This window comes from Drosophila pseudoobscura, chromosome 5 (genome assembly GCF_009870125.1).
Source record: "Drosophila pseudoobscura strain MV-25-SWS-2005 chromosome 5, UCI_Dpse_MV25, whole genome shotgun sequence".
Lineage (NCBI taxonomy): Eukaryota > Metazoa > Arthropoda > Insecta > Diptera > Drosophilidae > Drosophila > Drosophila pseudoobscura.
Window position 1 is genome coordinate 1,684,877 of NC_046682.1, and position 27,955 is coordinate 1,712,831.

At 39.8% G+C, this 27,955-nt stretch overlaps 2 protein-coding genes and 1 long non-coding RNA gene across 13 annotated transcripts in view; 1 reads left to right on the forward strand and 2 right to left on the reverse strand.

The window, feature by feature from the left end:
* Positions 1-6,587, reverse strand: part of unc-13 — a 31,852-nt gene extending 25,265 nt beyond the window's left edge. For 2 of the 7 annotated variants that reach the window (XM_033381342.1, XM_033381340.1), the window contains exons 1-3: positions 6,289-6,561; positions 5,434-5,567; positions 18-5,375 (exon numbers count right to left, since the gene is read on the reverse strand). In XM_033381342.1, coding sequence (XP_033237233.1) covers positions 18-5,375; positions 5,434-5,439 — 5,364 coding nt within the window. In that variant the 5' untranslated portion in view covers positions 5,440-5,567; positions 6,289-6,561. Of the gene's footprint in view, positions 1-17; positions 5,376-5,433; positions 5,568-6,288 lie in introns of all 7 variants that reach the window. The other 5 variants (XM_033381345.1, XM_033381343.1, XM_033381346.1 and 2 more) reach the window with 5 other exon arrangements.
* A 945-nt stretch (positions 6,588-7,532) lies between these two features.
* Positions 7,533-9,568, forward strand: LOC117184347 (uncharacterized). The gene is made up of 2 exons (XR_004469650.1): positions 7,533-7,782; positions 7,853-9,568. It is a non-coding gene; the product is annotated as an uncharacterized lncRNA (long non-coding RNA).
* Positions 9,271-27,935, reverse strand: eIF4G1 (eukaryotic translation initiation factor 4G1). Of its 5 annotated transcripts, none has more exons than XM_033381355.1 (17): positions 27,732-27,935; positions 27,159-27,211; positions 26,891-27,092; positions 24,016-24,699; positions 22,683-23,330; positions 22,426-22,609; positions 22,248-22,362; positions 22,136-22,188; positions 11,892-14,236; positions 11,434-11,686; positions 11,228-11,385; positions 10,614-11,103; positions 10,334-10,557; positions 10,130-10,276; positions 9,835-10,057; positions 9,667-9,768; positions 9,271-9,589 (listed from the first exon to the last, which is right to left on the reverse strand). In XM_033381355.1, exons 3-17 carry the CDS (start codon positions 26,966-26,968, stop codon positions 9,528-9,530), a joined length of 5,766 nt encoding a protein of 1,921 aa, XP_033237246.1. In that variant the 5' UTR covers positions 26,969-27,092; positions 27,159-27,211; positions 27,732-27,935; the 3' UTR covers positions 9,271-9,527. The 5 variants fall into 5 exon arrangements, with proteins under 5 accessions (XP_033237246.1, XP_033237245.1, XP_033237244.1 ...); XM_033381354.1 differs by having other exon boundaries at positions 24,016-24,711; XM_033381353.1 differs by having other exon boundaries at positions 24,016-24,741.
* Between the last annotated feature and the right edge of the window lie 20 nt (positions 27,936-27,955).

Below are 27,955 nucleotides of genomic sequence, written 5' to 3' on the forward strand. Positions count from 1 at the left end.
ATTTATTTTTTACTTACATTAAGCTGCATGATAATTTTGTTGTAAGCCCAATGCCAACGTTGCCGAGCTGTTATTTCGGCCTGTCGTATCACTTGCATATGACCACCAACTACTTCCTCGGTTTCACCCCGCATGAGTGGCTTTCTCTTCAGGGACTTCAGTCTTTTTAAGTCAGCGAGATCAGACAATTGATCATTTATATCTTCATCTCCTGTGACTAGGTCAGGTGACACCTGTTCTTCACATCCAATTAAAATTGATTCTGATTCTTGAAGAATGCTGTCCTGCTTTTGAACCGGACGATGTGCTGGCGTCAGTTGCAACGAAATATACTCCTGTCTAAATTTGTCTGTTTTTTGTGTCTGATTAATAGCCTCTTCGGTGGTGTCTTGTCGGGCTCCGACGCCAGTAAGGTCGATTTTATTAGCCTTGCTCCCTTCGACGATACCAACGCTCCCACTAGAGCTTTCATCTAGATAATTGCCACTGTCTTCTTCACTTTGGTAGTGTTCGTAAAGAAAGTCATCGTCCTGTCCTTCGTCAATGAAATCTAATGATGATTGATTGTTCGATAGCATCATTTTGGTTTGGTGCTGCTGTCTTTTGTTGCTGTTGCTTGGTTGCTGTTGTTGCTCTTGCTGTCTCTGTTGTTCAAGATACTTATATTCATCCTCCTCATTAAAATAGTCCTCCCGATAGTCATAACCACAATTGACGTGTTCATAATAACCATTCGGCTGACTTGACGGTGTCGTCTGCTGATGACCCATGTAGTAATCACCCTGCTCACTATCAATGCAATAACTCGGATCTTTACCGATCGGTATATCCATATCATCTATATCGGATTCATCATCAAAGATCTCAGTAGGCATTTGTTTGATTAGCAGCCCCGACTTACCATTGATGGTGGGCAGTTTTTTGCCGGTGGATCCTGCTGGCGGCACCGTCGGCAATATTTTTGCCCCATTTCCAACAATTTGGGATTGCCCGGCTCTTACCATTGCTTCACGCTGGCCTTGATTACCATTCGAATATAAGTTAGCAAATAACTTGTTATCGTCAGGGCTGAAGTCATGCACTTTGATATTACTATTCTCATAATCTTCGCCAGTATTTGAGTAATGGCTTGACAGTAACTCCTGATTAGTCAGCTGATTGTTGTAATCGCTATTCACGATTGCATCAAATCCTGCGGATCCCATTTCAGTCTTCGGTGGATTACTTGCATTAGGCGAGGACATAGCAGACACGTCACTCATATTATTGGGACGTGTCGCTGAAGGTGGCACTAATGATTTTTGTGTTACAGCTGATGCTACCGAAGAGGCGCCTTGGTTAACTGCTTGTGTTGCTGATTGCACAGCAGCCGCAGCTTTTCCGAAAATGGATCCAAGCATTCCACCACCGCCAGCTGTACCAGAAGACGCACTTGTTTTTGTCGGAGCCTCATTGGGATGTGATGGGATAACAGAATCGGTGATTTTCGATTTTGAAGCCAAGTAATGAAATGCTTCGGAAGCTCTTCCGAGCTTCATATCACTGGGTATGTCTTTATATGACTCATTGTAGCTGTAACTAACGTCGCTGTTACCTTCGACTGATGTTGGGTACGAATAGGGATGCTCTGTGAAGCCATACTCTTCATCATGGTCCAGCATTACCACGCTCACTACTTCGTCAGTTAAATTGATCTCATCATAGGTTTCCACATAACCATAACCAGGATTAGTATATGTTGTTGAGCTGGGTGCAACGATTGCATTATTGTATACATGAGACTCGTTTATGGGGGTTAGTGTCGTACTACCGGCTGTGTATGGCTCCCCTAGCTTATATTCGTAAAGATTCTCTTCAAAGTTAGTTCCCATACAGACAGCACTAACTTCCAAAACGTTTTCTGTTGTTGTGGGCGTTGGTAAAGCAGCAGCCACACATGTTTCAGGTTGTGTTTGCTTGCTGGAGCTGGGGCTGGAGCTGGAAAGTAACCCACCCACAGCCGGTACAAACTTAGATGCTAGGCCAAATCCAAAACCCTTTTTACTGGTTATGTTAGCCTGCTGCTGTGTTGTTTCCACGGTTGAACTGACACCACTAAAAACGCCATCTAGTCCTCCCTTGAGACCTTTGGATAGGCCGCCTAGCACACTCGTTGCCGCTGAAGCAACAACTTTGGCCTTTTGTTGCGTGGGCGTGGGTGACTTTTGGACAGGCTTATAATATCCACCCTGACCAGAGTTCAGGTTTGGTTCAATTAAGCCAACGTGATCCACCTTTTCGTTTGTTTTGCTTATAGAAATCTCCTTTTCTTCTCCGATGGTCATTTCTAAGCTATTGTCTCTGTTTGACTTTGGCGCGGCAGTTGAGCAGGTTTCACTTTCAATATGGGATATGGCTGCAGTCAGTACTGTTACGTCGACATTGAAGCTGTCGTAAAAAGTATCATCGAACTCAGTAGCTATGAACACTGTTTCCGCGGGTTCGACGCTATTGATGGGTCGAAATTGAGTGTCTACTGAACATTCTGTGGTGGCAGTCGGTGCTAATGTTATTGAATTGTCCGAATCGTCAATTTTGACGACACTTTCCGATATAACAAAATCTGTTTTAGATTCCTGGCATACTACAGGATAACTGAAATCTTTATATGTGTCAAAGTTAGACGGTGTTAATTCGGTTAAATAAGACTGCGATGGAAGCGTGCTTGTGATTGTGACCTTTCTTGAAATATCAAATTCTGTATTTTCAGTCGGAACAATGACATCGTTAGCCACGGAAATGTTGGCCTCAGTTCCAGTGACACTGACAGATGAGTTACTGTTACAAATCTCTAGAATGGGTTGCGGCAGTTCGGGTAACTCAAATTTCTTCATATAATCGGTGTAGGATAATATTGGGGCTGTTGATGATGTCGAAGTTAACGTTGATGGTGAAGGTGAAGCTGAAGCTTCGCGGCTAGTGATAATTGGTTTTACTGTAGAGCTAGATGCGAAAACAGTTTTTGTGAACAAATCGTCAGAGTGACTCCAACTCGAAGTTGTGAATAAGTCGTGAGAAAAATTTTTCGTTGGGGATATTGCTTCGGTTGCATGTTCTAAATTGGTAGTCTCGGTCGGTTTGCTGAATAAATGCGAATATGTAGAGAGGGGTGAGGGTGAGTCACTCAAATTGAAATTAATCGGTAGTGGTGGCGTTGAAGTCGGGTCTGCAGGCTCAGCCTGAGGTGGTTGATAATTGACGGAGCTACTCCTTGCAACAGAATATGGAATGTGTGCGTTCAATGATGTCCCAGATAAGTTTAATGAATCAAAGAAATCATCATTTTTTAGGTTTTCATGGCCGTATGAGGGATCTATTGTTTTGGTGGTGCTGACAGCAATGGTGATATGATCTTCTTCATGTTCTCTGGAATAACTAATTGCATCTAATGTATAAGGCTTTAGATATTCAGATATGTCAAAAATGGTTGCATCGGGCTTGCTAATGTGGGAGGATGATTCAGTTATGGTCGCAGCTAAAATCTCTGAGCTTGGTACTGGTTTTATCAATGATGGCTCCATTTTTAAATTCAGGTAGGAATCAGTCGATTCTTTTTCAGGAGTGCCGGCTATTGGCGAATTCTTCAGCTGCATCTGCAGACTAACACTGCAAGGCAGCTCCCTTGACAGACAAGGATGGGGTTCTAAGGGTACTGGAGGTGATACTGCCCAAGATTTCAGCACTATATCATTTTCGGACGATGTCAAATCTACTTCATTGGTTTCGTTTTCCTTACTAACAAAAGCATAATAAGGTTGTGGGCTTTGGCTAGTGTGGCTTAGTAAGTTGGTGGTTGTAAGCATCGAAAAGCTTTCCGCTTCAGCTTCCGGTGATGAGCGAAAGGCTGCTGTGTCGTCTAAAGAACTAAATGGTAATGATGCCACTGATGCAGGAGCAGTCGACGCGTTCAAATTGGAAAGTAACTTGGAATGTTTTTTGGCCTGGAATTGGGAAGTTGGCAACTTTGGGAGCTGCTTTGGACGATGATTTTTCTCTACGATGGGTGCTGAAGATTGTAATGAGGAACCTGATGTTTCATCTGAGGCTAAGGAGGCGGTTGTATACAATGTTGATGATTTGTACTGTGGCGTTGGTAGAAGTTTTGGCAATTTTCTAGTTGTCGTCGATGTCATCGTCATAGCAGTGATGGGAGTACTAGTAAGAACTTCCCCACTGCAAAACTTTGTCTCTGACCACCATCCTGAAGCTATTGCAGTGGCATTGGTACTGGTACTGGCGCCTAGTAGAGACTCCGTAGCTGTAGTTCTCTCCTCTGGTTTACTAGAGTTTTGAACTGGTACCCTAGTCTCACCAGATGCTATTACAGACGCCGTTGTCATTGCCATCATCAGAGAAATTTTACGCTGCTGCTGTAATTTATGTTGTGCGTTAGTTGTCGTGTTTGGCGGTGTATCGCTGTACGTTGACAGACTGTCCGCATTGTAGTTGCTCTCTTGGTAATGAGTGTAGTCTAATGGCAACATAGAAGTGTAAGGCCTTGCCATTTGTCCGAATGCGTCGTAGGTGATGGTCCCAGTGGCCTCTGTAGGTGGGGCCATACAAAGTGCTGTCATGGTTAGGTCACCTATAGATGGATCTTCTGCGTATGTTGAATCTGCATTTAAATCAAATAAATTTTGACTTAAACTTGAGCGCTGAACTCGTCGTGCTCGTGTTCTCGGCAAGACACGCAATGGTGCTGCTGGCACCCTATTATCTGTAATTGTTGGTGCATAGCCAGTATGTCCATTGAGATTATTTTCGTAGACATTCTGGTAGGCGCCTGACCCATGGTCTTTTGCACTGTCATGATTGGGCAAGCAGGCACCATGGTGGCTGGTGTTTTCTCTTTGCGGGTACATATACATACCTTCCAGATCCATCTCCATTCCAATGTCACCTCGAACAGTCGACCCGTTCGCGACACCGTTACTACTGTCATTTTGATTGGCCGGCAGCAAAGGCAATAATTTTGTTGAGGTACATTTTTGATTTCCATATTCAAAGCCATATTCAGCTGTGATAACCGTATTATTTCCATCCCAGTTGTCGGCAGCTTCTCCTTTCACACCTTGTTGGTCTTCCTTACTATAGTAATCTACATAGTCGTTATTATAGCTGCTATCTACATGTGTAAGTTCTGTTTCACTGGTCCAAATCCGCTCACTACCATAATTTAGCGGATGGTTTAGTGGGTTTCTTAGATCACTGTACTCATCGTAGTACTCCGAGTTATCATTTACCCTATAGGGATTATTGCTGTTGTTTGGTTGATGACTGTTTGTTGATAAGGCATCATTTTTTTCATTATAGAAGTAGTCGTGCGGTACATAATGCTGGAAGAAAACCATCCGATTATAGTTTGTTCACCATCTTTATAGTTCTGTACTTTACCGTCATATTTTAAGATGTTTTTGTTGCCAGAAGCGTAATCTGGTATCGTTTTCCAAAAGTCTCTGCTCAAAACTGATCCTATAACTGTGTGGCATTGTAGCGTCACCCTACCATCAGAAAATACACATAAATACCTATGGATAGATTACGATGGAAATATCATTATTTAAAAAAATTGTATGCGTGCTTTGCAAGAAAAAAGAAATTGTAACTAACAAGACACTTTTAAAGGACTTTCAGGACTATTGAGATACATTCATTAGAAACCACAGAAGCCGGCCACTTCATTCATACACATATATACATACATATGTATGTACCAATTTGTTTAGCATAGATCCCAGTTTCCGAAACATTTCCACGATTTGCTTTGTTGTATACACTTTACTAAGCAACACCAACACGTTACAGAAACATGTGCATGTTCAGATGTGCATTAGTCGTACATATGTTGTTGATAATCAGAAATCATAATATAACACAAAATACACTTGGTATAACCTGTCTGCATTTTATTTAATCAAGTGCATTCAAATTGGCACATCCATATGTACATATGCATGCACGTACCGTACCACTAGGCTGGGCTGCACACCCACACATTCAGTTATTCACATTCAATTCTAGTTATGTTTTTGTTATGCATCTGCATATGTACTTATATATATGTATGTATGTACTTTTTTAGAACATATTGCATGTAATAGGTTATTCATTTTTATTTATTTACTTGCATTTTTCAAGAATTTTCACATTTGGTTTGATTTATTAATTTCTAATGGATTAAAATTTAACCATTTGTGGTTTTGTTTTTTATAAAATTTTGTTTCATTATAATATTAATTTCAAACGCACCGTTAAGAACATTTGTAAGCATCTTATTTAAAAGCTTTTGCGCTGTTTAGCTTATGCGTTAATTAAGTAATCTTCCCACCATTTTGAAATTCTTTATGTTTAGCTTCGTTTTTCTTTGTACAGAGCAACTGAAAAATGATTATTTTGTATTGTATAATTCGGATTGAGTAAAAAAAAACACTGGACATGCGCACAAGAGAAAGAGAATGACAGTAGCTGAGAGCTTAGATGTCAACGCTATTCGAAGAGAATTGGACTACAGCTGTCAGTTGTTGAATGTTGCCACATATCTGATATGTCAGATGAGTAACAGGCATGACATACTAGTACTTGAGCCCCCACCCCCCCCAACACAAAACCGTTATGACCAAGTATTCCGAATAATTTCTAAAACTATTTTAAGATATCGTTGGCCCATTAAAGATTTCTATGCTGCCACTGCTCCTCAAAAACCAAGCACTTACCCGAATTTATTATTCTATATACTATTGACCCTGCAAACGTTGTTTTGCCATGTATATTATTTCTAGGAAACATTTTTTAAGTTCAATAAAAATAACTATAAGTATTTGGGGATTTTTTAAAATCTATTAGATTCGTTTGGCATTGGCAGCAATGAGCCCACTTTGTGATTTGTGGCCTTTGATTTTGAACGAGGAATTAAATTGTTGACCGTTTGCAGCAATATTGTTAACTACTTCTGTTGCTCCAAATGATGTCATTTGGAATCATGAATTGAATGTGTGAATTGAGTTCAAAAACATGATAGAATCTGGATCTGTACCAATAAGTAAACCGTGCAATGGTTCAGGTGGTGTTTAATTTTTGGTTATTTGTACTTTTCCTGATGAGCAACACATCCCAACATAAATTTGAGTGCATGACAATACGGGCATTCCACTTTAGAATGAGCATAATATTTAACATCAGGCTCATACTGGAATGCTAGTCGTAGAAATAAATTTGATGTAAATGCTCGATGAAATTGTTCGCGTTATTGGTCAATTCCTCTACGTCTATTTTCGACTATGTATCTCCGCGTTACTCTCCGTTCTAGTTGCCTTTGTTGATTTCGTTCATCTCGGGCATCTTGCTATTGTGATTCACGAATCTGCGCCAGCTCACCTTAGATTCGTACTCTAGAGTGGTCTCATCGGGATAAAAAATATATGTGGGCCGATGCGCACCTAACCGATAAGCACACAAATTTTCACAAAAATTGGTCCAGCCATTTGGGAGGAATTTAGCAAAAAAGTTTGGGAAACGAGAATTTTATATATTACATAATGATTGAGTATAGGGATATATTGGTTTTTTTTTAGGTGCTTGTTACACTCAGAAGAAAGCGTTTCCGACCCCATAAGTATATATATTCCTATCAGCATCCAGATCCGAGATAATATACATACGTGGGAGATAATAGTAGAGAAAAACAAGACTATAAAAATACCAAAAAAGTGAACTTTTGCTTATTTTAATGTTTTCTGATCAAAGGTAATGTGTATTGTGGACTTTTTGTCGGAAATGCCCATGTGTAATGTTAAAATATTTGTGTATCCCACAGATCACATCCCTTTTTGGGCAAAATTTAAAACATACATATTTGATGTTCGTCAGTAGGGACTCCAAATTTATCAGAGTAAGTGGGTCTTGGAAATGTTTGGCTGTTGCAAAGCCAATTGCCAATTTTAGACTCAGAAGAATCTATTCCGCAGGGTTATCTACCTCTGGGGTTGTAGACCACTTTGACAGAATCTGATAACCTGTTTTGTGTTAATGACATTCAAAGGATAATTCTGGCTGTTATATGATCCCTCTCAACCTTAATAGATTAATCGTGTCTTTTATGAAGTGGTTTTTAATGTGCTTACCTCAATCCTAATTTAAAAGTAATGTTTCTTTGTCGAGCTTTTAATACCCGATACTCTAAAAGAGTATAGCGGTGTATTCGATTGTGCGGGGGATGTGTGTTATGCCCAGAAGGAAGCGTTTCCGACCCCGTTTCTTGATCAGCATCAATAGTCGATTGAGCCATGTCTGTATGTCTAGTTCTCAGAGACTATAAGAGTTAGAGCAACGAAATTTTGTGTCCCGACTCCTTTGATATCACACTGAATCAAGCTTATTTCGAAATTTTCACACGCCCTCATAAAGAACGAAAATCTGTGGCAATTTCAAAGATACGAGAAAATAAAAATCGTATAATCATTCTTAATGACCCTACCTTGCAGACAGCAAAATCTAAATCAGATCGGATCATTATTGTAGACACACTCTTTGTCGTGCATCATGGAACAGTCATACTGATTACTGATATACTATATTAAAATATTTCGGTTGTTACCTACCTTTTAACTTGTTAATCTGAGTGATGAGTTACATGTAAATCTGAGTTACATGTGAGTATTTTTGCAACTTAAAAAAGTGTTTTCGAAGTAATTTTTAAACGGTCGGATTATGATGTCCTTGGAGCCTCTAGACGTTCTATTTTTTTTTTACTGGATTGGCACTGCTAGTTTCCTTTTTAAATTTATTTGATTTTTCAGCACTTTATTTATTCCCGAAACAAAGAGCTCGCCAATGTTATAAGGATGTATTTAAAATTTATATGAAACGGATTACAAATATGTAATTTTTAAAGTAAAATACGCATGTAAAATTTATCCGTTTGTCGTTTTTCACCATTAAAAACATTATATTTAAAACTTTATCGTTCTGTTCAAGTTACAAATAGATGGATAATCTCTTAGAGATAGAAACATAATCAATTATTCAGTTAAATCTATAAGCTGTACTGGGAAATTCTATTTTCACTTTAATTTTTTTTTGCACTTCCAAATTGGGATTGGTATAAATTTTCTAAATTCGCCTTTGCGTACATTTTGTAGCTGTCTATTTAGTCGTATTGGCGAACTAGACTAGCCAAAGCATTTCTTGTCCCTTTTTGTGGTGTTCTATAGCTATATTGTAAGAGCAACCATCTATAACTAGAAATTTCCTCTGGGTTTGCTTTATTTTACATATGTTATACACTTTCATATTATTCCATGTACTCGTAATGCAAGAACCGCAATATCTATTGAGATAAGTCCATATCGAATCATAGGTATATTTTTAAAGAGCTCTCTTCACAAACCAGCTTTCTGTTTAATTAATTTTATTACAAATTTAAATATATTGTTTTTGTTTTTTATTCCCCTAAGTCGCTGTCTATGTCAGCTCTCCGAGTACTGTGCTGTTTAGTTGGTTTCATCATTGAATAATGAGTTAAAGAAGGGATTAAGACTTTTAACAGCAACGCCTAATAACGAAAAAAAAAGGAAAATTAATGAATGACAAAGCGTGTATATTTGTAAATCTTCTTAAACTGCATCTTACCCTTTCCTGCTGATTGATCCTTTGAATCACGCCACTTACATAGCGACTCCTTCTGTATAACATAGGCATCATATAGCTCACCAATTAGTTCACTTAATAGTCCTAAGCCAATCAAAAAATTATGAAAATGATAAAGCTATGTGCTCATATATGTATTTATTTTCATACCTCTGGGATGCTCTAAGCTATGCACCAATAGTTGCATAGCATAGAGGCATTCCAATTGATGATCTTCATGCGAGTCGATGTATCGCTGCAAAACTGGTATACAAAACTTTTGGAAGATTTCGGGCTCTAGTTTGTAACTGTTGTCCTTGTACACAATTGCAAAATTACTCAACGTTTCAGTCAAGCCTCTAATAAACAGTTTATCAGCCACCAAAATATTTCCCTGAGAGCAACATTCAATAAGGAATTATTTTCATTATTAAATTAAACTACTTCAAACAATTTCGAGCCTTACGTTACTGTAATCGATGATGCAGTCTGCCGTCGCTCCTTCCTTTAGCAAATGCTCTATATGTTCTATCACATTTTTAACGTGCTTCTCTGGTGTTTCGCGCTGCTCAATCACTGGCGGTTTCGACTCGTTTTCCACATACTCTAGTCTCTGTTTCAAATTACATATAAATAATTGAGATTACATGTTATTGCATAACAAACTTACATTGGATTCAATGAAATCGATAACTTCGTTGTCAGGCATAAAGTCGGACCAGTGCAGGTTGAACTTGATCCACATACTACGAGTGAAACTCGGTCCTACTTCTCGTGTACAGTATGTCAAATAGGTTTTGAGGAACTTTTTACCCACATTTGATGGGCTGTTGTCTTTCAGATTTTTGTTCCACAGATCTGATACCGTCAATATTTTCTTCACAATTAGTGGTCCTACGAAGGAATCGATTAGTGATCTATTAGAACTGGAGGTCATCCTTTTATATTACCGGCAAATTGCAGAATATACAGCCAAAGTTCTGGAATATCAAAAATTAAATCGTTTGCGCACTCGGCAAATTCTTTGTACGCCAGTCTAAAGTGATCCACGGAGATGTAGTTCTGTTGTATTAGATGCGCCACGGTAATGGCCAGGTACCGCCTGTACTGTTTGCCCACATTGGCCAGATGTAAATAATCCGTTAATATGTAGTACAAGAAACCACAACGCATGTCCTCCGGTACCCGTTTCATACACGCAACTACCGTCGGATTTACACCCTTGGAGGCTGCGGAAAGCTCTATCATTTCCGAGACAACCGCCTTGATCAGCTTCATGTCGGCATCACTGGGCTCGCTGAACACGGCCACAGGGGCCATAGGTCGATTTATCTGAACTGACGTTGCAGCGGCACTGGAACTGGACGCAGCCGACTGCTGATCACCACCTCTGTAAAGGCCTCCAACGTTGACAGCGGAACTTCCTAGTGAGCTTTGTGCCTATTTGTAAATTAAATATTTATAAAATTATTCAGTGGAGACCAAGCATACAATATCATTCATGGCGTCTGAATCTTTTCCATTTTATTAGATTTGAAAAATTAATTAAGAATGTTTTACTTACCTTGCCAGTAACTCGAACTGATGGAGCCTGTTGTGTATATTTTGAGTGACTAGCAGACTTTTGAACTGAAGAGTTTATCAATCCGCGACTCTGCTGTCCAGCGCGAGAGGAAGAATTCTCCCGCGATCCCTGTGATGATCCAGTTCTCGAGTTGAGACCTAAATAATTGGCATTTACTTTGAGTTAAATTTTACGAAAAAACAAACCTCTATCGCCATAACGATCACGCTCCATAGATCCCTTGTTGTATGATCCCTTGTTTCTGGGGCCACTGCGGTCACGGTCACGATCCCGATCCCGTTCGCTGCTATTCTTATCCACTAGGGACGACAACAATGCAAAGGGATTGGATGGCGTAGTTGTGGGAGCAGAAGATTGTCTCGCAGCTTCAAAATTCCAAATAAATTGAGTTAGACCACCCATTTTTTTGTTCTCTATGTTTTGGCTTATGTGTAAACTCTGAAAAGAAGAAAGCAAATAAATTAACAACCAAACTAATGGACTGTGTAACTTAACAAATTTAAAACAAGAAAGGAATGGAATGTCCACTTGGACTTTTTTGACACCAAACGAACAGAGCAAGGCGAACCTTTATCGACTGTAGTTCTGATTCTGGCCGATTGTTACAACTATTGATGACATAAGTGAAAAAAACGTGTCTTACCAGACCCTCCAGTTTATTGCTATCAAGAGCTTGAGAGCGGCTGCCCTTGCTTGTTTGTACATGCCATGTGTCATCGTTGTTTCCGTTAGAATGACCAGCACCACTGGAGCCACTGCCTCCGCCTCCGTTGTTTTGCTGCTGGTGTCGCAGGTTTCCATTGTCCCCGCGCTGACTGTGACTGCCGGAATAGCCGCTGCCAGAACGAGAATCTCCGAATCGAGCATTGCTGCGATCGTCTCGTTTTCCCGATCCTCCCTGGGACCCAACGGGGGTAGTGCCGGAGAGCGGACCAAAATATTGCGCTGATAGCTGCTCGTTCTTGGTCTCCTTTTCGATTTGTCCCATGGTTTTCGGTGCTTCGTTGCGTGTCGATTGCCATTTGTTCTTGCGCAGATCTATCACGTCTTGGAGCATAAACCGCACGCGGGAGCTTACTTTGGCGCCGTCTTTGTCGGTCTTGGAAGCGATTGCCTGCATTCTGGCTATGGACTTCTCCAGCGAATAGCATCGTGACGGTTCCTTAGAGCTGACGGGGGTCTGCTCAAACTTGGCCCCGACGGTTGTCAGCAGCTTGCAGAGGCACTCAAGCATATCCTCCGAGTGCGGATTCAGCAGAGTATCAATGCAGGAGTATATGATTTTACCAGTCAGCATAGATATCTTAAAGAGCTCCCCAATAAATCGAACCGTGCCTCCGGAGCGTCTGCGTATTTTTCGCTCTTCCTCCTCCAGAAGTGCTTCAAGCTCGGCTTTTTCGTTCGGATCGTTGCACTTTTTTATCTTGTCTACAACTGGCTGCAGTTTCTTCTCCTTTGCGGTACTTTGTGAGACGTTCTGCGTGAACTCGCGCTCCGTTTTGTCCAACAAGGCATTCCGGAAGTGTGCTAGATTTGATTTAGTGCCGCTCTCCATACGCTCGTCGCGAGCTTTCACTTCACTTATAAGGCGATGGCACAGCCTGGCGTACGAAACCGAGAAGTTTGGTTCGTCAATGGCCTTCTCAAACACTAAGACAATAACCTCGTCCATCTTTTCGGGCGTATCAATCTTCAATTTGATTATCTCCTCGACCAGCGTATCGAAACGCTCGGGGGTAAGCTTGTTCAGAATACCCCTGACCCGTCTCACCAACTCATCCTTCTCTTGAGTGGCCTTAACGTCTGCACTACTATCAGACTTGTTTACGCCTCGAGGACGCCAGGCATTCTCGTTCTGATTCAGTTTCACGTCCTGATTCAGTGACAGGTTGACATGTATCATACCCTTCATGCTGCCCCTACCACCTCCACTTTGCACACCCGACATCGACACCTGTTTGCCAATGAAACCCCCTCCCGACTCGCTGTTGCGACCTCCAATCACACCAACCATCGACTGCACTCGCTTGTTGTTGTTGTTGTTGCGGATGAACGACGGCATTAGGTTTGGCTGGGGCAGTATCGAAACGTTCTTTACTTCCGGCTGTATACGCGAGGCCTTTGCCTCGCGCAGCTGCAGCAACTGCTCGCGATCATATTGTTTCTTGCCGCTGGGATTGCTGGGTGACCATTGACCCTCATTGTAATTAATCAACGATGATAAAACACTTTCTGAGACCGTGGCTGTGCCAGTGGCTTCTGGTTCCTGTTGCAGTTTAATATCTTCTTGGAGTTGAGGATCGGCAAAAGACTCAGGCTCCGTCTCTGGCTCTGGACCTGTCTCAGGTTGACGCTCTGGATCTTCTGCGGCAACACTGGACTGCGACTCTAGTGCCAGCTCAGAGAAAGGCGTCGTATCCATTGCACCTTTTGATAAAAGTTCTTTAGTCGTTATTTCTTCTACTGTTTTGGATGGTCGGGTCTCGCCACAAATCTCTTCTGCTAATGCCATCGGCGCTTCATCAGTCTCATCAGGGGAACTTTCGAAGATTTGTTCTGGCTGTGTTTGCTGTACTTCACTCTGGTGGGTCTGGGTTTCCTCAGCTGCGGCCTCTGATATTTCGGTTGAAGAGGTGTTCTGAGAGATGGCTTGGACTGTGTGAATCGACTTGGCTTCGACGGAACCCACCGAAGCGGTATCAATGCTCGCCGTCTCCGACAGTTCAACAACGTCAACAGACAGATTTGTTGATATCTCCAATTTTAGCAAATCGGATGAAAGGTTCTCAGTGGGCAGCACAGCAGCTGAGGTAACAATGTTGGTTCCCTCCGTTGCGGCGACTGGCACTTCCGCTGTGATCTGTGGCGGTGGCTCCTGCTTCTTCTGCTGGGAAGTGGATGCAGTCTGATACGATAGGTTTTGCTGAGTAGCCTCCTTGGTTGTTTTGGTTGCAGCGTCTGGCTTTGCAGCTGCATCATCCGCATCAGCTGGAGAAAATAAATGACAAAGTAGACATTTGATTTGTTAATTGTGTTTACTGTGCAAAATGTAAATATTGAATCTTAATTTTGATTTCTTTCGTATTTGTTTAGATCCGGAAGTGAAACAGTTTGTAACTGACAGGAAGCATAATATTAACTCAACTGGGTTTGTGTTTAAATTTCGACGATTGCTTTCTCCTAGGAGACACCTTAAGGAGCAATACCTTAAGTGACACACAGTTAATATTTGGTTAGCGAGTCTGATTATGTCAATTTTAGCGTGGACAAGAATAAAATTATCCTCTGAACCATATACCTTGGCACCAACCAAATTGAACCAACTCTGAAATATGCGGTTTCAGAGGTATTTACATACATAGTTTACGAATGCAAGTTTCTGACTTCGAGTTCAGGTTTCGTTTAGGTGTCGGTCCAAAAAGGATCACGAACAGTTAAACTTTTCGAACTTTTCTCTGCGTAGCCACTAAAAATTGATTTCTTCCTTTTAGTTATAATAATTATTCGATCTGATCTCTATGATAGTGCGTTTTTAATTTTTTCGTATCTTCAAAATTGTGCATGCCACAGATTTTCGTCCTTTGTAGGGGAACACTTGCAGCAGTGACATATCACAGAAGTCTGGATACAAAATGTCGTTGCTCTAGCATTTAGTCTTTGAGCACTAGGCGCTCATAGGGACGGACAGACAGACATGGCTCAATTGACTCGGCTATTGATGCTGATCAAGAATATATATACTTTATGGGGTCGGAAACGCTTGCATCTGGACGTTACACACATTCAATTTCACCACAAATCTAATATACCCCTATACTCATTTTGAGTATCCGGTATAAAAACAGGGTGCTGTTAAACGTAAATATGTGTTCAGCCCGGAATGGTCTATACAGCTCAAAACACTGGATTAAATTATTGCATCAGCTTTTTATTCTTTGTTTCCTTTCGTTCGTGAAGGAAGCGGCTTTCCGAAAAATTTGCTGCACAAACTAGAACAATTCGCCCCTGGAAAAGTCTCAAAGACAAAGACATTTAAAAAAAAAACCCTCGAAGTGAATTTGCTGCATATCCGTTTTCAAATAAGCTAGATCTAGCCTTAAATAGGCTAAAATGGCAACACTGACTGGCAGTCGGCCAGTTAGGGTTATGTAAAATTGCACAGATGAAAATAATTGAGTGTGCGTAAGACTGTACGCCTTTTGATGTTTGTCAATTCGGTTTCAAATAGTTTCAAATACATAACGGTGCATATCTATTATGTATATAATGGATGAAACCCAACTGAAAGGGATGATATAGGACAACGATAAAGCTTTCTCTCTATGCAGTAATATGCAGAGTATGCAGTAGAGATATACTTGGTTCTCTTAATAGAATGCATTCGAATTGGACTGAATGAGTTATACGAGCAAGCATTAAGGATTGTGCAAAAACGAACCGAAATTAAAGAAATAGCATTGCCGGAAACATTTGAATTACTCCAATGGTTTTATGCCAACTTTGTGTACTTCATTGCTACATTGTTTTTCTTAAATTTTCTTTCTCCTTTTCCTTACAGCAAAACTTCAACAATTAAAAGACCCTGTGTTCTTTTGTAAATATGAGTAAGCACAGGCAGAGAAACAATAATTCAGACTCATTCTTTTCCTCTTCATTCGAATATTGTGCGTCCGAGTAATCGGTCAAACTTTTCGTAGTGGCATTCGTTCATTTTGAGCATTGTTGATTCAAATGCCGGCTTATTGCAGTATATTTTAGACGTCATTAAATGCATATAGGACCGCAACCTTTGTGCGGGTTCACGACCTGTGTAACATATTGTATTCCCCTAAAAGTAGATTTATATTTTCCTTACAGCGAACAGAACGTTCTGACTAAACGATGCTCCTTTAAAAACTTGAATAGTTTGATATTTTTGTGAATGTTGTAGGTTCTTCCTGTGGTAGCTGTTCTTAGAGCCATTCATTTGTATACAATTCGGCATAACTATGAAAAAAGGAGGCAAATGTAGAGATATGTAGATCTGTCGAGCTAGTCTAATTGGGATTGTTTTTTATATCTACAGCTCTAAGTACTAAGCAGGAATATAAATATACACTTTATGCGTGGATAAAGGTCGAAGGGTACAACAATTGCACAAATTCACGGTGGTTTCATCTAGTGTTTTATACTATATAATATATGTCATTCATATACAAATCTGAGGTACTAATTTACTCTTGTATTTCACCTTTATACCTAGTGGAGATCCTCAGTGCTTTGAAATAATCTTATTTTTAAATGAATATATGCCACGATTGACCAAAGCCAAATGCAAAATATAATAAAAAAAAAAATACAGATACAAATTAAAGGAAAAATATGCAATGTAGTCATAATCTACAGGGCGGTACTAGCGTCACCCCAAAAATTAAACATTATATATATGTTCATATGCATATAAATACGATTGTATATATGTATTTTAATCACATACTTATATACACGCATATAAGTATACTCATACTTATTCACGTTAGACGTGCGTTGTCTTACCGACCAACTGTCGCGTTGTTGCCTAGGCGCTATAGATAGACACAGATGATATCGACTCGCACTAACACTCAGGCACCCAGAAGTGATCACATCGAACCAATTTGCTACGAACTGAATTGCGAACGGAGCAACAGAGAAAGACGTCCGCCGACCGACTGCCACTATTCGCTAGCAATCTAAAAAGAAAAGGTCTAAACACACTAGCATCAATTATTATTCGGCTACGCACAGCGATCGGACATGTGTGCGGACTAATGAATGAACTAACCCACACAGAAGTGACCAGAACTGACCAGAAGTGACGATGCTAAAAGTTTATTATTCCTCGGCAGAGCAGTATACAAATCAGTAAGGCAAAATTGTGATTAGAGCCAAAGAAAAAACAAATGAAATTAAATCTTGAAATGACACCAATTGTCATTAATATCATACAATGTCGGAAAAAATTGTATTTCCTTGTCACCTGAACACCCAAGTTCAACTTATTCATCCAATAATGTTGCGACGACGTTGTCTTGTTTAAACTACATTAAATCATTTTCGCACTTGAATAATGATAAATTTCATTTTGTGTTCTGATAACACGATTTCGAGTGAGGTACCATTATTATAATGAAGGGTGGGGGGTTTCCATTTGACGGACCTTGAGCAAGGGGTACTAACCTTTCTAGGTTTCAAGTCTTCAATTTACTTGAATAAGGTTGTCATTGGGCATAGAGGCGTAATGCCAATACAGCTTCCACTTTGTTTATACACTACTGGTCAAAATAATAAGTAGATGTTTTTGAGCTTTTTTTCACGACTCAAACAACTTTTATAATAAACACAATGAAAAAATTAAATTTACGTTTAGTTTTCTAACCTACCGTCGATTATAAAATATTTGACATAAGCATTTATCACCTCAAATAGTATATAGTTTGTGATCGATAAAATGTAAAAAAAAAAAAAACAAGGGATGATCGGAAAATTAAGTACAGAAATTCTACAAAGCCGAAAACGCGAAGCGTATCAACATTTGTTCATTGTTTTCTTATTATAAGTAATCGTACATATGCTAGCATACGGGGTAAAGCAACCTTATTTTTGTATTAATTTAGCGATTGTTTTTGGCATACAAGTAACAAGTAGGCGGCCAGTCTCCACTGAAATCTCATAACACGTGCTTAACCATTTTCCTTGTGTACCGGACGTCGAATTCCCTGCCTTTGGGCCGCCGTACATATCTTCCGGAGTCAAAAGTTTTATTTTTGTTTAGTCCCTCCATAATATATTATCTATATCAATATCAATCTGAACAAAATATACCGAGCGCCCTAAACTTTTCGCAGCTTCCCGAAGACTTCCCTTATTTTTGAAGACTCCAGGCAATCTTCTTTTCGGCCCATCTAAAGAACTAGTATTAACTTTCATGTACTTAAATATGCATATACTTACATTTTGAGTCGGACGCGCCTATGATCTCGCGGGAAAAACTAAGTCGTTAACTGCTTTTAATAAAAACTTATTTAATGAAATATCGCTGTGAAAGATATAAGTTTTGGGACAGCGAATTTGAAAAGGTAATTTTTAGCGATGATAAAAACTTTAATTTATACGGTCTGTGACAGATCTCCTGGAAAACGAACTTATGTCATTTGCAGAAGAGTTGAACGAATTGAACGTTTCAGCAGGACAACGCTCCTAAAAATGTTGCACGATATAAGATGCCGTTTCTGAAGTCGAAAAATATTCAGGGCATAATTTCAGGCGAAGTTTTTGGGGATAAAGGACAATTCAACCCCTTAAAAAATTTAGAAAAAGCTTTAGCCGCCTTCCAAGACTTGTTAAACACGATGCCCCGACGGTTGTTAACAAAACAAACAGAAAAATTTATTTGAAAAGCTAAAATTATTCTGATGGCTTGTTTCAGGATGCGATTTTCGACGTTGATTTTCAAGGCAATAATGCTCCAATCAACTTACTCCGATTATTGACGATGTAGCACCATGCATTGCCACTACGAAAAACTGGTACGAGTTCAATCGTGGACATCCATTGCTGCAGGATGAGTCACGTGACTGTCGTCCAAAAGCTATTGTTGATTTCAATTTAAATGTATACTGTGAGTTAGGGACCGCAAGGTCACCATGGGACATACCGTGACAAATGCAGGCATCTTTGGGCATTAAAGAGACCAGCATAGATTCAATATTGCATGATACGACATAATTTAACAATAGCCCGCAGAAAAGACTATCGTCAATTGGTCTGAAGAAATGCGAATCAACTAGTCATGTCGAATTTTGTTCGATAGACAAATTTAGCAAGATATTCTAAGTGGTTCACAAAGAAAACCAACCTCCAAATACGGATTGTAGTTTACTACGAAAATTCACGTAACGTAACAAATCGTTTTAGCACCCAAAACATTTACGTCGGCATAAAAAAGCTATTACAAGAAGCTCAATTAATTTTGTTGTACAGATTCTATTTTGGTTAATTGGTTAAAACGTTTTAAAATAATTAAAAGCAATAAATTCATTTTTAATGATATGAACGTAACTTAAAGTTCCTATGAATGACATCGAGTTTTTGGCTGTCGAACTTCAGTGATATAAATATGTACATATGTAAAGGCATAGCATCAGAGGTGCAGCAACGGTTTGCAAATGATATTCCGGCTCAAGCTATTCAACGTCGATGTCTTTAATAGCAGGGACACTTTACAATTCACTTCTGAATAGTCGAATAAGAAAAATTGCTCTATTGCCACCGTAAAGCATCCGCCTTATGTTATGATATGGAGAGGTTTCCGATCGCACCGATTTAGAGAATCTACTAAATAAGGATCCTTCTTATGATTCTGCAGTTTTCTTGTATCCTCCAAATTGTAGATTATAAACGATCTTCTTCGGTTTTATGTGGGAAAAGGAGCGGGCAATAATAGTATTCAAAATTTATTCAAGTGTCCATCAATACAAACGACACGTGCTGTTCATTTCACGATTTGCGAGGGAGCTAGGGGCCGTAGGAACTATTTTTTGGTGTCTAGAACTAAAAATTAAACTAAAAATAGAATTGGCTTGACATTGAGGAGTTCGAAAGCCAAACTATTGTACAAAGGATGATGCACCAGATGATGTTGGATTTCAAGGGTCACGGTGACCAACAGCAACACATTACATTATCTGAAGATCAGTCAAAAGATCAAACGCAAGCGATGAAGTATCAAGGTGAAGCCCAATTACAGAGATCGGGAGAGAAATGGATTGGCTCCGGTATATCACAGCAGCACTGATAAAGCAATATAGATAGTTTCCGTCAATTGGAATATCCGCTAGATGGCGCAATTCAAGGGATTTTTAGCAGGGATTTGGAACGTTTGAACGTTTAACATACAAAAAAACGAGGGGGAACGTTGTGAGTTTCTGCGGAGACCGCAACTCTACATTTATACCCAATACTTAGTCAGTATTGCTCTCCTCCGTGCGAGAGAGATAGAAAATCAGTCTGAGCGTGACGTCGGGCGCTGCGTAGCCACTGCAAATTGATATTTTGCTTTTGGCTACAAAAATGATCAGATCTGATCCAGATTCAGCAATCTGATAGATATGGTTATTCTCTATGATTGTGCGTGTTTAGTTTTCTCGAATGTGCAATATTGTGGATGCAACCGATTTTCGTCCTTTCTGGGGCGGAAGGGGCTGGGGCAAAATTCTGAGATATACGTTTTATAGTGAGATCTAACAGAAGTGCGGATACCAAATTTGGTTACTCTAGCCTTAATAGTCTCTGAGATTTGTGGATACCCCAGATTTTCGTCCTTTGCGAGGGCGGAAGGGGGTGTGGCGAAATTTGGACACGAAACGGTCAAGGTCCGATATCACAGGAGTGTGGATACCAAATTTGGTTGCTCTGGCTCTTATAGGTTCTGAGATCCTTGAACTCATATTTTTCAATTGGCAAAACCGACCATGAAACCTGAGTGTTAGAGAGAGACAGAGCGAGAAAGAATGAAATTGTTTTCTTGTTTCTGGCTATAATAATTATACGATCTGGTTAAGATTTTACAATCTAGAACATATAGTCATCCTCTACGATTCTGCGTTTTTGGTTTTATCGTATCTTTAAAAATGTGGATGCCACAGATTTTCGTCCTTTGTGGGGGCGAAAGTGGGCGGGGCGAAGTTTTGAAATATTCTTGTAGCAGTGACATATCACAGAAGCTTGGATTTAAAACATCGTTGCTCTAGCTCTTATAGTCTTTGAGCACTAGGCGCTGAAGGGGACGGACGGACAGACGGAGAGACAGACAGGGCTCAATCGACTCGGCTATTGATGCTGATCAAGAATATATATACTTTATGGTGTCGGAAACGATTCCTTCAGGATGTTACACACATCCATTTTCACCACAAATCTAATATACCCCAATACTCATTTTGAGTATCGGGTATAAAAAGTTAATTTTTGTCATATTTTTAATTTTTGTTATACCCGATACTCAAAATGAGTATTGGGGTATATTAGATTTGTGGTAAAAGTGGATGTGTGTAACGTCCATAAGGTATATATATTCTTGATCAGCATCAATAGCCGAGTCGATTGAGCCCTGTCTGTCTCTCCGTCTGTCCGTCCGTCCCCTTCAGCGCCTAGTGCTCAAAGACTGCCAGCATACATAGCCAAGTTGATATAGTCATGTCTCTCTGTCCGTGTTCCCGTCCGTCCGTCTGTCCGTTCCGTTGAGCGCATAGATCTCAGGGACTATAAGAACTAGAGCAACAAAATTTTGTATGCAGACTCCTGTGATAGACATACGCACTGCTAAAAGTTTATTTCAAAAATTTTGACGCGCCCCTTTTCGCCCGCACCAAGGACGAAAATCTGTGGCATCCACAATTTTGACATTTGTTTTGATATTTTCAAAAACTACATGGAAGTAGATAATTTATGTATTCCTTGATTATAGCCATTGAATCCACCTTGTAAGCAAGGGGAAATGTGTTTTTAATTATTATATTTATGTATATATTGTCGTCTGCCTATCTTTCCTATTTCTGTACTTTGTGTTGGTGAGTTTTCGCGTATTGAGCGTCTGACTCGCTCAGAGAGGAGGTTTGGGCTTCGCAAGGGAGGAAGTCAGACAGTTCCAATAGAAGAAACGATGGCTGATGAAATCGATTCCTCTTACAATCATTACGGAAACCAATTAAATATTCCCCTGTACAAAAAACCCTATACTGTAGTAAAATGACTTTAATATTCCCTAGAACATTCCTGGGCACATCGTAAAAATCTATGAGATTTGGTTTTTGTATTGTAGATTTGCATTAAAATTATTATATGATAATACTAGTGTCGTTTACTTACAAGTGGTAGAGACATGGGAGTCAGAGGCGTTTTTAGGAGACACTATGGGAATTCTAAAAGAAGGTAATAGCTATAGAATATTAGCTGAATTTAGTTCATTTCATAGACGTACTTTTTGCTTCTTCCCTTTTGAGGCGTTGGCAATATTTCAACAGATGGTGCATCGGACATGGCAGATACGATTGGAGTCTGACCCACGATGTCTTGGCGCTGTACAGGCAATTGCTCTGAAAAGTAAAAGAGAGCAAGAATTAAAATTGTATGTAGCCAGATACGTAACGCATTCCCACCTATAGTATAAGGAGCGTTGGTTCTCGAGTCTGGAGCCTGCAGTGTTACGTTATTGGAAATATTTATACCAACCGAATCCTGTATTGGAATACAAATGGGAGTTTCGGACAGAACGTCAGGAGCTGTTACTGTTGCTGAAGACGCTGTTTGCTCTGTGAAGTCATTGTCCGCAGTCGAGTTGCTCTGTTATAACAATAAATTTAAACAATATCGTAAAGATTTAAAGGTTCCAGCCGGTCAATGATAAATAACTTGCCTTATCGAAATCGTCTAATATATTTTTTTTAGTTGCCGGATCGATGATCTGTAGGCGATGCTGATGTCGACGCCTACTCGCTGGCTGCACTTGAACTGATTGCGGTTGCACGCTGGTTGGCATCACACCGACTCCGACCATTGGAGCCACACCAACCTGCCCCACACCACTGCCAGGACCACCCACACCCATGACAGTATTTGCTCCCTGTTGGACAGTGCCTGTAAGCAGCTGCAGCTGTGTCGAGGAGGCACCGGGACCAGCCAGCGGCCCATTGGGTCCGGACTGTACCGGTTGCATTGTGTTGCCCACATTTGTATTAACTGTCACGGCGCTACGTGTATGCGGCGGCGGCTGCTGCTGGAGAGTCGGCACGTACTGGTACTGGTAGTAGGGCATTGGAGCAGGTGCATATTGCAGGTGAGAAGTTGGAAATGTTTGCTGTCGCGGGTTGTATTGAGTGTACGGCTGCAACACCATATTCTGGTGTATTGCCTGCTGATACATAGGTTGCACATGGACGTGACGGGTTCCGCCGGCGCCACCGCCACGCGGAGCATTAGACGCCGGGGGTGGTCCTCGAAATATGCCTCCACTTTGTTGATTTGAACGGGTGTTTCCTGAACTGTTGTTTCCCGTTGACACGTACTGTAAAAGAATATGTAAAATGAGTTTAAAAAAAATGTAATATATTTAACGACAAAGCTTAAATTTTAAATCTAATTTTTCGTACTATTATCCGTGGTTGGCATACATAATTTGTTTGACTTGTTTAATTTTTTTTTTTTTAAATAAATAAATATTAAATAATAAAAGCACCTTAAATATGGTTCTAATATGTGTTTTTTACGAATTCGTAAAAGGTTTTATTTTCAAGTATCTTTATTTGTATACCAATATTGAAAAATTTTGAGGAGAAATGTATATCAAAACGGAGCTAGTTTGAGCACAAGAATCCAATCTAATGTATCTCACTTGTTCTAGTTTTAAATAGTTTTCGTGTACATTAAATTACTCTCGACAAAGACAGCATAAAAATGAAAATGTCCAATCGTAAAGCAAAAGAAGAAGGCTTGCTTCTGGGGCAGATAGCTTTGAAAGTGAAGGACCAGTTTTACTCGCACTCGGACATACGACACACTTCGATGCGCCGAAGATTAAGAGTCCTTGCAGTTTAGCAATAATACGTCGTTTAGTTGATTTTTAAACCTTTTCAAGTATACAACCTATATTATTGAACAACCTATATTATATGCTGGGTGTGGTGTCAGAATAAATGATAAGTTGAAGACCCAAGGAGATAGGGTCTACAGTGCTTTTTCCGTTGGATTACCTCTGCCGGCGCTGTTTGGAAGCTATTGCTTGACAACAGATTGCTGTTTTTGAAATCGAACTTTCTATTAGTATCAACACAACTGACGCCGACTTTTACGCCGACACCAACAAGATTCTTTTCGTGCATGTATGTCCCAGCGGTTGAACCAATAGCGACACCAATGCTGCTTCCAGTACTGGAACCGTTGCACACTCCGGCGGGAGAGTTGTTACTAGCCGCTAGTGTACCGCTGCCGACGCAGTTGCCATTTTTATTCATGTCTGGAACGCTCATGAATCGAAGGTTTCCATCAAGGTTGCCAGGTAACGCCCTGTGGCTTGCTATATTGTAAATAGCGGCTGAATTCAATTCCCCAGAGTTCAACGGACAGCTGTTCACAGTCATTATGTTAGCGCCGTTGCACAGTACAGTAGACTGCTGGGATCCTGCTGGTCCTGCTCCAGCCATGGGCCTGTTCACAACGTTAGCGTAGCTCTGTTGCTGCTGCTGTGTGTGCTGAAGGTGATGGGGCTGTGGTTGCTGCTGCGTCAGGTGGGCTGACTGGTGAGTGGTCGGCGTTGAAGTCTTTAGTATTGAAACCACATTGTAAGCCTTATTTATCGGATACTGTGGCTGTGACGCTGTGTGGCTGTGCTGCTGTTGCAGGGACTGCTGAAGAGGCTGTGGCTTTGTGGGCGGCACCTGTGGAGCATACTTTTTGGACTTTTTATTGGCTGGCAATATCTACAACAGATCACAAGAGTTGACATTGTTTTCTAGACTCTTAAATTAAAACCAAATAAAATTTTTTTTTTAAATAAGGGCGAAAAAGTATCGAAATCCAAAAAGGAAAATTTAAAAAACATCAACTAATCAGAATGCCAAGAAAGTCGACCATTCCGACTATATGCTATTCCGATTTGGTTTCTTTGTTGAACAGATAATTATACTCGATACTCAAAATGAGTATAGAAGGGAGCGTTTCCGACCTCATAAAGTATATACATATATTCTTGATCAACACCAATAGCCGAGTCGATAGAGCCATATCTGTCTGTCCGTCCGTCAGTCTTTCCGTCTCTATGAGCGCCTAGCGCCCACAAAGGACGAAAATCTGTGGCATCCACAATTTTAAAGATACGAAAAACCCAAAAACGCAGGGTCGTAGAGAATCTATCTATCTTTCAGACGGCCAGAATGAAGAAAACAATTTCATTCTCTCCCGCTCTGTCTCTCTGTAACACACACGTTTCATGGTCGGCTTTGCCAATCGCTAAGTGAGCGCTTAGATCTCAGAGACTATAAGAGCTAGAGCAACAACATTTTGTATCCAGACTCCTGTGATATCCAATCTGCACAAGTGCATTTAAAAATTTGGCCCCACCCCCTTCCGCCACCACAAAGGACGAAAATCTGTGGCATCCACAATTTTAAAGATATGGGAAAATTTAAAATGCACAATCATAGAGAATGACCATATCTACCAGCCGAATCTTGATCAGATCGGATTACTATTATAGCCAAAAATTATACGACACGTTCAGACTGATTTTCAGTCACTCTTGCACTCTTTTTCGTTCAATGCTAGCGCCGTCTGCCAGAGAAGAGCCTTACTGACTAATTATCGGGTATAAATTTAGAGTTGCGGTCGCAGCATGACGAAGGACCGAGCCTAGATCTTGACGCTCAGCGCAGAAGTCTACTGTGCGCACTAGAGCCAATCACTGTGTGTATTATGTTAATGAATTCGGGGTTTGAAAGCGATCACCAGCGGCGACTTCGGGCAATTTTCTTTCAAAGCATTTACTTTTAGCTAGATAATGTGATATTTGCTTTCCACTGATATATAGCATTAGATTAAACACTTAGCGGCATCCCAAACTTTTTAATTATTTCCAAGATGACATTTTGAAACATGCTTTCGCCATTAAACTACAAATTCATAAGAATCATGATCTTATTTAGGAATATGTCGGCCGTAGAAAAATACTTGGAATGCTTGTAATTGCATCGCCTCTTGTAAGATGTAGTCATTGCATGACAACTTCCAAGCGCAGAAAAACAAATTCATCAGAATTTTGTAAGTTGTACCAAATTGTAGGTAGTTTAACCCAGTATAAATACAGTTCTCTAATAGAATGGTGTTTCCATCAATTACATCAGACTTATGCTATATGCCCTATGATCTGGCCAAAAATATAAATGTCCAACAGCACAAACAAAACAAATCTGGATAGAGTGACTTGGCTTGCTTCACTGATCAAAATAATATGACCATTAAAGGTTTAAATAAATAAATAAACTTCAGACTTTACCTATAAAAACAAAGTTTTTTCTAACAAAAATGCAAGACGTACACCAGGTATAACAATAAATGATTTTCTTCTTTTGCTAGTAATATTTTAACGACATTTCAGCCAGGGAAACATTCAAATTAAAATCACAATTGAACAAAATCATAGAATAGAACAAATATTCGATTGATCCGAATATTATAACACTTATTACTGGCAGATAAGATTTATGGCAATTAAAAAATAATGTTTTTTAAATTTTAAATATTATAAAAATATCAATATGTATGTACACATAAGCGTAGACGTCCATTAAAAAAAATTTTGTATATTGTTAAGCTACCTTTTTAGGTAAGGTAAGGTACCAAGTGCCTTGATATATGAGAAAATTATAAAATATAACCTATTTACATAGTATTATCAAAACTTCTCCATCATCTTAAGTCAGGAGCGGTTAACGGATTTTGCCATATTTCGCATCACTCAGCGTTTTTTAAAGTCAAAGTTAGATAAAAGCTGGGAATGGAATTCTTTGTCGCCAGCCATCTACATCTACCGCAATAAAGTGTGTCTGTGGATCTGCTTGAGGTTTCACTTACCATATTTTGTGCTGAATGAGGCTGCATGGCTTTAGCTATATCGGATTGTGTTGATAAATTTGGCGTAGCTTGTTGCATTACGAATAATCCTAAAAGTGTGATTGTATCTGAAATCGCCAAACGGTTAATCTAGCCGCTATGCTGACGATTTCTGTGGCGATCTCTGTCCCACTGCAATGTGTCGTCACACAACCATCTGACTCTGGGAGAGTATGCATCAAATTCAAATGACCGATTTAATAATACCGCATAGCTGTAACCTTCTTACCTGTAAATGGATCAAGCTGTTACTTCCAGAAATGTTTGATCTGCAAGTGTCAACTAAAAAAGACATTCAAATATATATGTAAGTACCAAGTTCAGAGATATATAGAAATGTGTACGTATATGTATATGTACATATGTACGTAAATATATACAATGTTGTTCGAGCTTAACTAAGGAAAATTTCAAGTGTCCAAACGCGCATCCATACACATACATACACATATGTATGTACGTATGCACATAGGTCTCGACCAGTTTACTTCTCTTAGATTCTTGTCTTAAATCTTTACAACAATTTAGCTCTAAATATTTGCCGACGTTGCCGTTTGCTGATGAGACGCAAGACGCAAGCAAGATGAGCAAGAACCTCTTACAAAGGCACCCTATTGTACAAAAAAACGTGCATCTGGCTTTAATAGTTTATTTAATTCTACAAAGGGAAATACCTTTTAACAAAATAAAAGTGGCCGATATATACATTAAGAGTATGTTTTTAAATACCCGAAAACGTCGACTTGGCTTAATATGTCATGTAATTTTAGTTCGCAAGTCCTCGTCTTACCCTTTGATTTACCTGGAGCATATGTACTTTCCGTACCGAAGCAATTATGTACAAAAAAACAAAAGTCTCCACCCAAAGTGTATTATTGAACAGCAAAAAACTAAATTCTATTTCTAGTAATGTTTTTATAATCCAAAATCTACTTTTTTTTTTATTAATTTCCACATGCAATGTGTTCAGCAGTGTGACCGCGAATTTTTCGATAAAATATACCGTCCGACCCTCAGAAATATACC

Excerpts from the sequence above, each read along its gene's own strand:
- eIF4G1 (XM_033381353.1), bottom strand. The coding sequence starts at position 26,968 with ATGCAACAAGCTACGCCAAATTTATCAACACAATCCGATATAGCTAAA. Across the intron at positions 10,277-10,333 it reads TCGATTTCATTGAATCCAAT|AGACTAGAGTATGTGGAAAA; the intron begins GTAAGTTTGTTA and ends AATTTGAAACAG. Across the intron at positions 10,058-10,129 it reads GCATCATCGATTACAGTAAC|GGAAATATTTTGGTGGCTGA; the intron begins GTAAGGCTCGAA and ends TGTTGCTCTCAG.